Source organism: Bos javanicus, chromosome 3, assembly GCF_032452875.1.
Source record: "Bos javanicus breed banteng chromosome 3, ARS-OSU_banteng_1.0, whole genome shotgun sequence".
Taxonomy (NCBI): Eukaryota; Metazoa; Chordata; class Mammalia; order Artiodactyla; family Bovidae; genus Bos; species Bos javanicus.
In genome coordinates this window covers 57,364,642-57,380,781 of record NC_083870.1, presented here as the reverse complement: position 1 = coordinate 57,380,781, position 16,140 = coordinate 57,364,642, and the positions used below count along the sequence as shown (strand labels likewise).

At 36.9% G+C, this 16,140-nt stretch overlaps 1 protein-coding gene across 1 annotated transcript in view; it reads right to left on the bottom strand.

Annotated features, from left to right (window-relative positions):
• Positions 1–969: 969 nt before the first annotated feature.
• Positions 970–16,140, bottom strand: part of SELENOF (selenoprotein F) — a 43,801-nt gene continuing 28,630 nt past the window's right edge. The window contains exons 4-5 of the mRNA XM_061411388.1: positions 4,517–4,566; positions 970–1,828 (exon numbers count right to left, since the gene is read on the bottom strand). Of these exons, the coding sequence (XP_061267372.1) occupies positions 1,697–1,828; positions 4,517–4,566 (182 nt within the window). The 3' untranslated portion in view covers positions 970–1,696. The remainder of the gene's footprint in view (positions 1,829–4,516; positions 4,567–16,140) is intronic.

Here is a 16,140-nt window from a genome sequence, read left to right as displayed (position 1 = left end):
TTCTGTGCCAACCCCAGAAGTTCTGAAGTTTCACCCTTTCTATACAGCTGTTTCTCTGTATGTGGCAGCAATTCCTCTTTTGCTGGTTTTCCTCCACTTTCCATGATTGACTTCACTTTCTTTGTGTTCTGAATAACCACCATTTGTTGTTATTTTAGTTGGTAAGTCATGTCCAACTCTTATGTGACCCCATGGACAGAAGCCCACCAGGCTCCTCTGTCCATGGGATTTCCCAGGCAACAATACTGGAGTGGGGTGCTATTTCATTCCCCAGGGCATCTTCCCGACCCAGGGATTGAACTCCCGTCTCCTGCATTGGAAGACAGATTCTTTATCACTGAGCCATCAGGGAAGCCCAATAACCACCATTAGGGATTAGTATATTATCCAGGGCCTTGTACTATCAAAGTGATGGCTCTCTCCATTACTATGGATGACCAAAAATAGACCACAGCTTGTATGCCAGGACTTACAGCATTTTTTCATTTTCCAGCTGGCTTTTAAAATGTCTTAATTAAAATGACATGTCACAAAATGCCAGTAAATATTAACAACTGACCTCTGTTAAATATTCTACAACATTTCCTGGCAGAGCTGTCTTTAAAAGAATTTCAAATACCCTTCATTAAGATAGTTTATTTATTCTAAGATTGACTTAATACAGTAAGATTTTAGACCAATTTAATTTAGTAAGAGGTGTAAATGACCTAAAGTCATTTGGACGAATGCTGGTCTTAGTGAACCATCTTTTAAGAAGTCACTTTCATCACACAAAAGACTAAGCAAAGTCATTTTTAATAGCTCATAAAAAAAGAGGTAGTATTTTAAGAGATATTCTTTATATAATAAGGTATTAATGAAAATGTGTTCATTTTAAGTGTTTTTTGGCTTGGAACAAAGGCTTATATGAAAATAAAAATGTACTGAGAAATGTGTCATTTTTTAAACAGGAAAGATTTCAAATTCAGATAGATTTTTGAAACTTTTTATTTATATTTTGGTCTTACAAATGATCATTTTTAAACTGACTTTTCCATAAGAATGTAAAGCACAAAAATTTGCTAAGTATCAGATCCACACAAATCCTCAGGAAGGTTTTCTGTGTAGTCTTCATTAATGCAAATCTTTGTGTGAATATTTCACTCTTACTGTAGATCTTGAATCTGTTTTACAATAATGCAGCCATAAAGTCTTTATGCAGTGCATTCATTATAAACTATACATTTCTATTAAAAGGAAGGCTGGGTGTACAAAAATATGAGAGGATCTGGGGAACAGGCAATCTCTTGAGGCTCGGTATGTCTTACTTGCTTTCAAGTTTGTTGTTACTTTCAAAGAGCACACAGCACACGAGGCACAATAATCATCTCCCTTATTAACCTCCTTAATTTAAAAATCTGTTGTTCATAAAACTGACCAATTATCACAAACTATCATTTGCATAATTAACCACAAGTCTATTAGAAGGCATTCTGTTACTAGTGGTATCAACAAATGATGGATGGAAACTTACAAAAAAGGGTTTTGTTAACTTCTTACCTATCATGGGCTGCGCTGCTGCTTGAACTTTTAATTAGATGTTTAATGCCTCACAGTAAAAGACTGATCAATGGAAGAAAGCAAAACTAAATTATTTTCTAGGTGCTATAGTGTTTCATTGAACAAGGTAACAGAAAGATAGGACAAAATTTAAGATTTATATGCGTTCCAACTTTTCACTCAGGAATTCTTCTACACTGTCTGTGTTCCATTTGAGGATGCTTAGTTCTTCAGCAATGTTCCCACTGTCGTCCAAAAGCTTTAGCACAGGGTCTGAACCGCGAACATACTACAAAAAAGAGGAATATAATTTTCTGCTTAGAAGGAGTCTTCTTAAGCTTCAACCAAAATCCAAACCAATTCAATCTAGCTTAACTAAATTTAATAATAATAAGCTTTTAAAGTCTTTTAGGGATTTCATAAAAAATAGGGGGAAAAAACCACACTTTACTTTTGAAGAGAAACACTTGCTGGTATCAAGACAGTTTTACTTGGGGTTTAAGCTTACTTTTGAATATAACAAGTGTTTATTGCATACATGAAGAGAATGATAATTAAGAGCAATGTTAAAAAAGACTGTGCCTACCAATTATCAGATAATTCTACACTGGACTTTCATTCGATTTCTTAAACCAGAGAAAATTAATTTTGTTGTAAATAGTTTATAATCTGGTTGGATTCCTAAAACTTCAGACCTAAGTAGCAGGGTCCAATATTTCGCCTGAAGGCTCTGAGGAATTCTTACTCTGGGTAAATGGGATAACAAACATGATCCCATTCATTAAGTGATCAATCTTCAATGCTAAATTAAGGACCACATAACTAGAATGTAGCAGTGATGATAAAGGGAGCTCTGAGAACTTCTTTTAGCAATTATGCTTCAGTTTTTCTAGGTTTTCTAGGGTTGTGAACTCGGGAGATGAAGACAAGCTCTGATGTGATTATTAGCATTGGGTATATTCTCAACCCATTTGTGGCCCTCTAAGCTAATGAAGCAATAACATTACTACTAAAATCTTTTGGATCAGAATATCTATATAAACTGTGCTTAAAAACTTCATTTTTTAATTAAAAAAAACTCAGTCACAAAATTAGAAACTACATAGAACACAGCTGCAAAAATATTCAAATATTAAATCAAACCCAACAATGTATAAAGAATCATATACCATGACCAATTTGGATTTGCTCCAAGTATACAAAGCTGGTGCAATATTTGAAAATGAATTAATGTAATCCATTATTACCAACAGGCTAAACAAGAAATCTTGTATCAACAAATGCAGAGAAAGCATCCTGTCACATGCTACAAAATGGATGAACCTCAAAGACATCACGCTAAAGTGAAATAAGCCAGTCATGAAAGGATATGAAGTATCTAAAGCAGTCAAAATCATAGAAACAAAGTTGGTTGCCATGGGTGGGAGACAGGAGAGAGGGGAATTAGTATTTAATGGATATAGAGTTTCAGTTTTGCAAGATGAAAAAATTCTAGATCTACTGCACAACAGTGTGAATATATTTAACACTACTGAACTGTGCTCTTAACATTGAACTTACCATCCTAACTGCTTTTAAGTTTTAAATTTTTGACTGCACAGCATGTGGGATCTCAGTTCCCTGACTAGAGACGAAACCTGTGTCCCCATGGGGTCTTAAGTGCTGGACCACTAGGGAAATTTCTTAAAAAATTTTTTTAACCGTAATTAAAATTTTAAACAGTGAGCAAAAGATCTTAGATTCACCACAGAAGATATACAGATGGCAAATAAGCATGTGAAATGATGCTCAATTAAGAAAATGCAAATGAAAATGAGATAACAACACACTTATTAGAATGGCTAAAATTCAAACACTGACAATAACTAATTTTGATGAATGTGGATCAACAGGAACTCCCATCTATTATTAAGGGACTGCAGCATATAGCTACTTCGGAAAACAGTTTAGCTTTGTAAGAAGTGCCCAACAGTCTTACTATATGATTCAGTAATTGTGCTTCTAGGATAAGATAAACTTGCTGCTGCTGCTAAGTCACTTCAGTCGTGTCCAACTCTGTGTGACCCCATAGACGGCAGCCCACCAGGCTCCCCCTGTCCCTGGGATTCTCCAGGCAAGAACACTGGAGTGGGTTGCCATTTCCTTCTCCAATGCATGAAAGTGAAAAGTGAAAGGAAAGTCGCTCAGTCATGTCCGACTCTTCGCGACCCCATGGACTGCAGCCCACCAGGCTCCTCCGTCCATGGGACTTTCCAGGCAAGAATACTGGAGTGGGGTGCCACTGCCTTCTCCAAAGATAAACTTATGTCTACATAAAAATGTACACAGCACTGTTACTTGTAATTGCTAAAAACTGGAAGTGACCACCATGCCCTTCCACAGGTGAACAGAAAAACAAACCATGATATAACAGAATATTGTTCATATTATTCAGCATTAGAAAGAAATGAGCTATTCAGCTACAGAAAAGACACAAAGGAAATGTAAATGTATATCAAGTTAAATCTGAAATCTGAAAAAACTATCTACTATATAATTCCAACTATATGATAACCTGGAAGAGCCAAGACTATAGAGACAGTAAAAAGGTCAGTGGTTGCCTAGTGTTTGGCAGGGGTGGGGTGTGGAGCACCGGGGAGTTCTGCGAACAGTGAAACTTCTGTATGATACTATAATGGTGGATATATGACATTATGCATTTGGTAAAACTCCTAGAACTGGACAAAGAATAAGTCCTAATGCAAACTATGAAATTCACTTAATAATGTATTAATATTGGTTCATCTGCAAATGTACATCAATGCAGGATGTTAATAAGGTAACTGGACGATGGAGATGGGAGTATATGAAAACTCTAGAATCAATTTTTCTATAAACCTAAAATTGTTCTAAAAAATAAAAGTTAATTTAAAATATAAATAATTTTTAAATTAAAAAAAAATGCTGGAAAAAAAGGATCACATTAAAATTACATTACCTTGATTTGTAGTCCTTTGAATAGCTTGGGTTTATCACTCCTGACGAAAGCTTAAAAGAAAAGAAAAATAGATTCAAATTGTCACTTCCAGATATAAGCGACTATAAAGATCAATACAGAAAGGAGAAATAAATACAGCAAATAAAAAAATTAGATTCTTTTCTATATGGGAAAACCAAGGAAGTTAAAACACCTATAAGTAGAAAGATATCCCATATTGGAAAGACTAAATATTTTAAGATGTCATTTCAAGTTAATAAAAACCCCAAATTACAATAGGATTTTAAGGGCTTGACAAAATGACAACAAAACTCTGTAAGAGTATAAGAGTATATAAGAGTAAATGTTTGAGAATAGAGCAGTTTAAAAAAAGTAAAATATGGGAGAATTTGTTCAACTGTTATTTAATATACTATGTGATACTTATTATCAGAATGGATAAGACAAAGGAACAGATTAGGAAATCTAGAGAGTTCAAAACACCTCTATTTTTTTATATGGTAAAGCTATCAAGCCAGAGAGAGAGAAAGAAAAAGATTATGTATGCATGTGTCTGGGAGTGTGTATGTGTGTATTATGCAATAAATACTTTTGAATATCTATTGTATACCAGACAGCAGAGATAAAGCTATACAAAACAGACAGGACTCCTGCTCTTATGGAGTTTATAGTCTGGTGGGGAAGAAAGATGCTAAACAAGTAATCATTCAACTGATAATCTGAATTGTGATAAGTGTTTAAAAAAAAGATTTGGATTATTACCATGACATTTAACACAGACAACCTGGATAAATAAAATAAAATTTTCCTACATATGATTCTAAAGAAAATGATTTATAAATGTGCCTCTATAAAAACGCAAACACAGTATAGCAAAACACCACTAGAAACAAAGTTAAAGTAAAAATGACAAATTGGGGAAAATTATTTCTAACAGTATATAAGAGGGCTCCTATTAATAATAATAAAAAATACTAGGTACTAGAATGAACTAAGGACAGGAACATGTAATATACAAATACACTAGTGGTCACTAAACATTTGAAATAAATGTTCAACCTCAGAAAATAATCCAAGAACTGTCAAAACAATGAGGTAACCTTATTTGGAGTGGCAAAAATTAAAAAGAATAGTTAAGGTTAGAGAGGGGGTAGAGAACATTTTGCTGAGGGTTAGCTGTGGGAGAAATATAAATGGACACATCCTTCCTGAAGGGTTTTTAGCAAAAAGAGCCAATGTCTTAAAAATGTGCACACTCTTTAGACCTGCAAGTATCTTTCTCAGAATTTCTTTATTCTGAGGAAACAATGACACTATATAAGGCAAACACAGATACAAGGTCCTGCTAACCAAGTCTGGATCTGAAAATAATCTAAGTGTGTAAAAGGCTATTGCTTAAATAAATTAACATGGACCTCACTCACATGTATGTGTGTTTCATACACATCCAATCATTTAAAAATTGTATTAATCTATATTTAGTGATATAGACACAAATGCATATAAAGGTTTAGAGATCAGTTTGTTTTCCATGGTTATTAAAAAAAGATACATTGTTTTTATATATTTACATTAATGTATTTATATATTTATCTGTAAATATATATTTGCAAAGGAAAAAGGTTGGAAGCATTCAATGAAATTTAAAAAAAAAGATTAAGTGAGAAAATATAAAATACTTAGCAGAATACACCTAATAGTTCAAAACAATAACTATTATTTTAATAGGAGTTATATCTGGAGCACAGGGTTTGGGGAAGTTTTAAATAAATATCTTCCTTTTTGGGTTACTATTGATCTACATTTTACCAAGTCTTTAGTAATGATCATATCTTAACTGTCCAAGTTAGAAAATTTTACAATATATTAAAAAAATATACAAGTAACATGTTTCATTTAGATATAAGACAGTTCTTAATACCAGTTCTATAATCATTTGCATTAGTTTCCAATTAGATTTTATAGTGACAGGCATGCTTTTGAGAACTTATCTTTTCTTTTTTTTAACTTATTTGGCTGCACTGGGTCTTAGTTGTGGCACGTGGGATCTAGTTTCCCGACCAGGGATCAAATCTGGGCCCCCTGAACTGGGAGTGCAGTTAGCCACTGGAGCGCCAGCGAAGTCCTGAGAACTTATTTTTTAAACTAAGAATCAACTAGCAATAGAACTGTAGACATGTTTCACTATGAAGATCTTTATATATGTGCATCTAGGACAACCAAACAAAAATTAATAAATACTTTTTCTTTTCAAGGTTTTGCAGAACTGTTGGAAGAGATTTAGATATCCCATCTGAATTTCCCCCACTATATTTAGTTCAAAATAAAATTGATTCTACTATTCTGGCTTATTAGAATGTCTTCTCTATTACCTTCATCCTTTCAGATTTGTCCAAATACTCCTGAGTTCCCAAATGAAAATGAGCTTGTGATATCCTGTGGGTTTTATACCATTCCTTTGGCAAATGCTATAATGCACACCTGTGCAAAGCATCATTTAACACAGTTTGTTTACAACTACAAAAAAAATATCTCTAGAGAAAAGAACTACTCTTAAATATTTTTTCGTATTTATAACAAAAGCTATAACTTTGTCTTTCAGAAGATTTTTAACAGGCTGGAATGAGGAATAAATTTAAAAGAAATATTAAGATGAGTCACTTAATGACTCATGGAGAGTGAAATAATGACTATCTTCATCTGTTCTTTTCTCTTCTCTCTGCTATGTATAAATCCACAAGCTCCTAATTTTGAATGAAGGAAACATCCATTAAATACACTGTAGTGGCAAAACACATTTTATAGGCGGTAAACTAAACTTTTAAAAGATATTTGAATATTTACTATATACACACAGCACTAGGATCGACTATATGAGAATATGAGACTTGCAAAAAAACATCCCAGAGTAACTTATTTTTCTACTTTACTTTCTGCTGTTTTATTTTTTTAAATCTTTTTTCTTTTATTTTTTTTTGGCTGCACTGGGTCTTTGCCACTGTGTGCAGGCTTTCTCTAGCTGTGGAGAGCAGGGGCTCCTCTCTCCCTGTGGTGTGCGGGTTTCACATAGCTGTGGCTGCTCTTGTTGTGGGGCAAAAGCCCTTGGTGCACATCAGTAGCTGCGGCATGTGGGCTCAGCAGTTGCTGGTGCTTGGGCTCAGTAGCTGGGGCACACAGCCTTAGTTGGCCCTGCAGCATGTAGGATCTTCCCAGACCAGGGACTGAACTGGTTTTCCCTGCACTGCACATTCATTCTTAACTACTGCATCACCAGGGAAGCCTCTGCTGTTCTAAAAATAACTAACTAAATGATACCAGCCTGAAGATTCCTAGAGATTAATTCAGCCACTATTTCAAGGAAATGTTCTTATGCCATTTAACTATTTGTCAATTACCAAGGCAGATTTGTAAATAACAATTTAAAGTGATCAAATATACAGAAATGATTAGAAAACAGGTTAAATGATTCAGTTTCGTTAAGATTCTTATCAGCATGGCATTTGTGCAGCTGCCTAGAAGTCAGGGTAAATATTTGCTATATACACTGCTTACAAAGTCATAGGACTCTTCTTATAATTCAGAAGCTCTTCAAAGTTAACTGAAGAGTATTAAAAAATAAAAATCTATCTTCCAAAAGAGGATAAGTGGGGATGAGGGGTAATAGGAAGGATATGTCTAGAAATAAAAAAAAGTTTGAACTATTATTTTCAAAATCATAAACAAGTGAAAATATAGAAGCAAAATATACTTTGCTAGATATAATGATGTATCTTTGATCACATTAGAAGCAGTCATACAATGTACTCTATTGGTTTAAAGATTTAATAAATAAAGGCTTGCTGCTGCTGCTGCTAAGTTGCTTCAGTAGTGTCCGACTGTGTGATCCCATAGACGGCAGCCCACCAGGCTTCGCCATCCCTGGGATTCTCCAGGCAAAAACACTGGATTCGGTTGCCATTTCCTCCTCCAATGCATGAAAGTGAAAAGTGAAAGTGAAGTTGCTCAGTCGGGTCCAACCCTTCGTGACCCCATGGACTGCAGCCTACCAGGCTCCTCCATCCATGGGATTCTCCAGGCAAGAGTACTGGAGTGGGGTGCCATTGCCTTCTCCGAAATAAAGGCTTAGAGCAGGTACAATTAAGATTTGTGAAGTGCCAATACAAAGTTACATGGAATGATAATTAGGTATTTTACTGTTGATTAGAAATAAGTACATTTGAATCAGTATATATTCTAAATAAAAAGGTCATATCATATCCAGAAGCAAGAATACAAAGAGAAGAGCACCAGCAACAACAACAAGAGAACTGAATTCTCAAGTGTGCTCAATAAAAACTACTGGGAATCCATATATTTCTAAAATAAGAAAATGTACTATTGTATACAAACTATCTGGAGTTTGTATCATGACTTATTTTGGTCCTTCCAACAAGACAATTTAAAAGCATTTAAAAACATTCAGAGAATGGCAACTTAAATAAAATAATCTGAGAAGACTGGAGGTACAATAAGGAAGACAAGACAAACTAAAAAGATTATCACTTTTCAGATCAGAATAAAAAAGTCAGAAAAGGACTACTGAAGACTATATATTCATAAAAGGTATATAACCAATGTAAACATAGGCTTTTAACCAGATTTCCATTTGTCAAAAGTGGAACCTCCCTTGAAATGGATAACTTTAGTAAATACACTCATTCATTCAATATGTATCTGAATTCCTCTTAATACGAGGTACAGTGTTAGGATGACTGGGAGTATATTAGTGATAAAAAATTTAAAAATTGAACTTTAAGGAGTTCCTCCAGAAAAACCTCTATTTCTGCTTCATCAGATCAGATCAGTCGCTCAGTCGTTTCCGACTCTTTGCGACCCCATGAATCGCAGCACGCCAGGCCTCCCTGTCCATCACCAACTCCCAGAGTTCACCCAGACCCACGTCCATCGAGTCAGTGATGCCATCCAGCCATCTCATCCTCTGTCGTCCCCTTCTCCTCCTGCCCCCAATCCCTCCCAGCATCAGAGTCTTTTCCAATGAGTCAACTCTTCGCACGAGGTGGCCAAAGTACTGGAGTTTCAGCTTTAGCATCATTCTTTCCAAAGAAATCCCAGGGCTGATCTCCTTCAGAATGGACTGGTTGGATCTCCTTGCAGTCCAAGGGACTCTCAAGAGTCTTCTCCAACACCACAGTTCAAAAGCATCAATTCTTTGGCGCTCAGCCTTCATCATACACTATGCTTAAAGCCTAGTGTGGATCACAACAAACTGAAAAATTCTTAGAGATGGGAATACCAGACCAACGTATTGTGCCTAGAGAAATACCAACAACCTCAGATATGCAGATGATACCACTCTAATGGCAGAAACTGAAGAGGAATTAAAGAGCCTCTTGATGATGGTGAAATAGAAGAGCAGAAAAGCTGGCTTGAAATTCAACATTCAAAAAATGAAGATCATGGCATCTGGTCCCATCATTTCAAGGCAAACAGAAGGAGAAAAAGTGGAAGCACTGATGGATTCTATTTTCTTGGGCTCCAAAATCACTGTGGACAGTGACTGAGGCCATGAAATCCAAAGATGCTTGATCCTTGGAAGGGAAGCTATGACAAACCTAGATAGTGTAATAAAAAGTACAGACATCAGTTTGCTGACAAAGGTCCATATAGTCAAAGCTATGGCTCTTCCAGTAATTGTGTACAGATGTGAGAGTTGGACCATAAAGAAGGCTGAGTGTTGAAAAATTGATACTTTTGAATTGTGGTGCTGGAGAAGACTCTTGAGAGTACCCTGGACTGCAAGGAGATCAAACCAGCAAATCTAAAGGAAATCAACCCTGAACATTCACTGGAAGGACTGTTGCTGAAGCTGAGGCTCCAATACTTTGGCCACCTGATGTGAATAGCCAACTCACTAGACAGCTCCTGATGCTGGAAAAGATTGAAGGCAAAAGGAGAAGGGGGCGGCAGAGGATGAGATGGCTAGATAGCATCACCGACTCAATGGACATGAATCTGAGCAAACTCTGGGAGACAGTGGAAGATAGAGGAGCTGCAGTCCATGGGGTTGCAGAGTCAAACATGACTTAGCGATTGAACAACAAAGTTTGCTAGAGGCAGAAGATCAGTAAAGCAAATACATACATTAAAATATTATGCAGGAAATGCTATGGAACACAATGCGGAGAGTGAAAAATTCTGTGCAAAAGTAATCCCCAAATGTTTGAATTGACTTTTGAATGAATAGGGGTTCATCACAAGAATGGGCAAAAAGCATAAGTCAGGAAGAACATGCAGTGTGTGCAAAGACTTAGAGGTCAGAGTTCAGAGAACTGCAAGAGTTCTGCATATAAACTAAAGACATAAACCTAGAAAAGAGAGTCCATGTCATGATAGGTCTTGTTTATGATGCTGAGTTTGACATTTATTCTCTATGTTATGGGGAACCACAGAGAATTTTAAATAAGAGGTTCACATAATCAAATCTGTCTTCTAGAAAAGGTCTTTTTGGTAGTTGTGTAGGAGAGATAATAGAAGAAAAGGGAAAAAAACAGGTAGGTCAGATAACGAGTAACTAATTCTTTCAGATAAAGATGCTAAAGGCTGATTAAAATCACAGAATAGGCCAAAGGAGTAAGATATAAAGATATGAAATAAGTTATTAAGGAGGAGGAAGAGACACAACTTGGTGACTAGCTGGGTAAAAAGTATGCAAGTGTTAATCATGCGTCTCGGGTTTCATGCTAATACTTTTGCTTGATAATACTGCCATTTGTGGAAATAGTGAAGAAGACAATGTAGTTTTAGAGAAGAGGATTAATTTAATTTTTGAATGTTCTGGGTTTAAGGCCTCTCTACTAAAAATATAAAAAGGCAAAATGACTGTCTGAGGAGGCCTTACAAATAGCTGAGAAAAGAAGAGAAGCAAAAGGCAAAGGAGAAAAAGAAAGATACATCCATCTAAATGCAGAGTTCCAAAGAATAGCAAGGAGAGATAAGAAAGCCTTCCTCAGTAAACAATGTGGAAAAGACTAGGGATCTCTAAGAAAATTAGAGATACCAAGGAAACATTTCATGCAAGGATGGGCACAATAAAGGACAGAAATGGTATGGATCTAACAGAAGCAGAAGATATTAAGAAGAGGTGGCAAGAATACACAGAAGAGCTACAGAAAAAAGATCTTAACAACCCAGATAACCACAATAGTGTGATCACTCATCTAGTGCCAGACATCTTGGAGTGTGAAGTCAAGTGGGCCTTAGGAAGCATCACTAGGAATAAGGCTAGCGGAGGTGATGGAATTCCCGCTGATCTATTTCAAATACTAAAAAATGATTCTGTGAAAGTGCTGTATTCAATATGCCGGCAAATATGGAAAACTCAGCAGTGGCCACAGGACTGGAAAAAGTCAGTTTTCTTTTTTTTTTTTTTTTGATGTACTCACTGCATTTATTTTTTATTTTTATTTTATTTTTAAACTTTACATAATTGTATTAGTTTTGCCAAATATCAAAATGAATCTGCCACAGGTATACCTGTGTTCCCCATCCTGAACCCTCCTCCCTCCTCCCTCCCCATACCATCCCTCTGGGTCGTCCCAGTGCACTAGCCCCAAGCATCCAGTATCGTGCATCGAACCTGGACTGGCATCTCATTTCATACATGATATTTTACATATTTCAATGCCATTCTCCCAAATCTTCCCACCTTCTCCCTCTCCCACAGAGTCCATAAGACTGTTCTATACATCAGTGTCTCTTTTGCTGTCTTGTACACAGGGTTATTGTTACCATCTTTCTAAATTCCATATATATGCGTTAGTATACTGTATTGGTGTTTTTCCTTCTGGCTTACTTCACTCTGTATAATAGGCTCCAGTTTCATCCACCTCATTAGAACTGATTCAAATGTATTCTTTTTAATGGCTGAGTAATACTCCATTGTGTATATGTACCACTGCTTTCTTATCCATTCGTCTGCTGATGGACATCTAGGTTGCTTCCATGTCCTGGCTATTACAAACAGTGCTGCGATGAACACTGGGGTACATGTGTCTCTTTCCCTTCTGGTTTCCTCAGTGTGTATGCCCAGCAGTGGGATTGCTGGATCATAAGGCAGTTCTATTTCCAGTTTTTTAAGGAATCTCCACACTGTTCTCCAGAGTGGCTGTACTAGTTTGCATTCCCACCAACAGTGTAAGAGGGTTCCCTTTTCTCCACACCCTCTCCAGCATTGATTATTTGTAGACTTTTGGATCGCAGCCATTCTGACTGGTGTGAAATGGTACCTCATAGTGGTTTTGATTTGCATTTCTCTGATAATGAGTGATGTTGAGCATCTTTCATGTGTTTGTTAGCCATCTGTATGTCTTCTTTGGAGAAATGTCTATTTAGTTCTTTGGCCCATTTTTTGATTGGGTCATTTATTTTTCTGGAGTTGAGCTGTAGGAGTTGCTTGTATATTTTTGAGATTAGTTGTTTGTCAGTTGCTTCATTTGCTATTATTTTCTCCCATTCTGAAGGCTGTCTTTTAACCTTGCTGATAGTTTCCTTTGATGTGCAGAAGCTTTTAAGGTTAATTAGGTCCCATTTGTTTATTTTTGCTTTTATTTCCAATATTCTGGGAGGTGGGTCATAGAGGATCCTGCTGTGATGTACGTCAGAGAGTGTTTTGCCTATGTTCTCCTCTAGGAGTTTTATAGTTTCTGGTCTTACGTTTAGATCTTTAATCCATTTTGAGTTTATTTTTGTGTATGGTGTTAGAAAGTGTTCTGGTTTCATTCTTTTACAAGTGGTTGACCAGATTTCCCAGCACCACTTGTTAAAGAGATTGTCTTTAATCCATTGTATATTCTTGCCTCCTTTGTCAAAGATAAGGTGTCCATATGTGCGTGGATTTATCTCTGGGCTTTCTATTTTGTTCCATTGATCTATATTTCTGTCTTTGTGCCAGTACCATACTGTCTTGATAACTGTGGCTTTGTAGTAGAGCCTGAAGTCAGGTAGGTTGATGCCTCCAGTTCCATTCTTCTTTCTCAAGATCGCTTTGGCTATTCGAGGTTTTTTGTATTTCCATACAAATTGTGAAATTATTTGTTCTAGCTCTGTGAAGAATACTGTTGGTAGCTTAATAGGGATTGCATTGAATCTATAAATTGCTTTGGGTAGTATACTCATTTTCACTATATTGATTCTTCCAATCCATGAACATGGTATATTTCTCCATCTATTAGTGTCCTCTTTGATTTCTTTCACCAGTGTTTTATAGTTTTCTATATATAGGTCTTTAGTTTCTTTAGGTAGATATGAAAAGGTCAGTTTTCATCTCAATCCCAAAGAAGGTCAATGCCAAAGATTGTTCAAACTACCGCACAATTGCACTCATTTCACATGCTTGCAAAGTAAGGCTCAAAATTCTCCAAATGAGGCTTCAACAGTAGGTGAACTGAGAACTTTCAGATGTACAAGCTGGATTTAGAAAAGGCAGAGGAACCACAGATTAAATTGCCAACATCCAATGGACTACAGAAAAAGAAAGGGAATTCTAGAAAAACATCTACTTCTGCTATTGACTAACTAAAGCCTTTGACTGTGTGGATCACAACAAACTGTGGAAAATTCCTCAAGAGATGGGAATACCAGACCACCTTACCTGCCTCCTGCAAAACCCACATATAGGTCAAGAAGCAACAGAACTGGACATGGAAAAGTAGACTGGTTCCAAACTGGGAAAGGAGTATGTCAAGGCTGTATACTGTCACCCTGCTTTTTAACTTATATGCGGAGTGTACAGTGTTAGTTGCACCTCAGTCATGTCCAACTCTTTTGTGACCCCATGGACTATAGCCCACCAGGCTCCTCTGTCCATGGAGTTCTCAAGGCAAGAATACTGGAGTGGGTTGCCATTTCCTTCTCCAGGGGATCTACCCGACCCAGGGGTTGAATACAGCTCTCCTCCACTGCAGGCATATTTTATACCATCTGAGCCACCAGGGAAGCCCCCAGTGTAACTGTATAATGTAATATTATTTAGCCATAAAAAGGAATTAAGTTCTGAAATACACTACAATTATGATGAATCTTAAAAACACATTAAGTGAAAGAAGTAAAAAAAGACCTTATATTATGATTCCATTTATCTGGAGTCAGAAAATCCACTGGAATAGAAAGCAGACTAGTGGCCACCAGGGGCTGGGAAAGTGGAAATGAGAAATTAAAGTGTGTGTCCTTCAAACTGTGGGCAGGACTGAATGGAGCTATCTTTCCTTATTGAGGTCAGGATCCCTGTCTCCTCCACATGGAAGCACAAGAAAATAAACTCAAAATTTCTAAGAAATCGATCATTCTAGACCTCAATTATAAAGTAAAAGGCAGTTCTATTGTCAGCCCAGTATCTGCACCCACCAATCAGGCACTCCTTTTCTCAGGAACCCCTTTGGACCACTTCAGCCTCTAAGATAATGAGCCTTCCAAAATATGGATTTTTAACAAATTCAAACAGTTGTACATCATGTGAAATGCTGGGTTGGATGAAGCACAAAGTGGAATCAAGATTGCCGGGAGTTAATATCAATAACCTCAGATACGCAGATGATACCACCCTTCTGGCACAAAGCGAAGAGGAACTAAAGAGCCTCTTGATGAAGGTAAAAGAGAAGAGTGAAAAGGCTGGCTTAAAACTCAACATTCATAAAACGAAGAACATGGCATCCAGTCCCATCACTTCATGGCAAATAGACGGGGAAACAATGGAAACAGTGAGAGACTTTATTTTCTTGGGCTCCAAAATCACTGCATACAGTGACTGCAGCCATGGAATTAAAAGATGCTTGCTCCTTGGAAGTAAAGCTATGACAAACCTAGATGGTGTGTTAAAAAGTGGAGACATTACTTTGCCGACAAAGGTCTGTCTAGTCAAAGCTATGGCTTTTCCAGTGATCATGTATGGATGTTGGACTATAAAGAAGGCTGAATGCTGAAGAATTGATGCTTTTGAACTGTGGTGTTGGAGAAGACTCTTGAGAGTCCCTTGGACTCCAAGGAGATCCAACCAGTCAATCCTAAGGGAAATCAATCCTGAATATTCATTAGAAGGGCTGATGCTGAAGCGCCAATACTTTGGCCACCTGATGTGAAGAGCCAATTCATTAGAAAAGACCCTGATGCTGGGTAAGACTCAAGGCAGGAGGAGAAGGGGATGACAGAGGACAAGATGGTTGGATGGAATCACTGACTCGAAGGACATGAATTTGAGCAAGCTCTGAGAGATGGTGAAGGACTGGGAAGCCTGGCATGGTGCAGTCCATTGGGGTACAAAAAGTAGGACACGACTGAGCAACTGAACAGCAACTAAAAATGTAGGCCACAATCTATAGAATTGTTAGGATACAAACCAAATTTACAGAATTATACTCTGTATTTTAATAAGACCCCCGGTGACATATACGTATGTTGGTTTAAGATACTATGAGACCACCTAAGTGGAAATGTCAGTCACAGTCTGAAGTGTGGTGATAAACAAAAGAACAGTTTGAGTTAAAGACATAAATTGAGAGTCACCAGGTGAACACTGCAGTAGAAACCGAGGGAGTGGGGCACCATTTAACAGAGTAAGAAAAAGGGAAAAT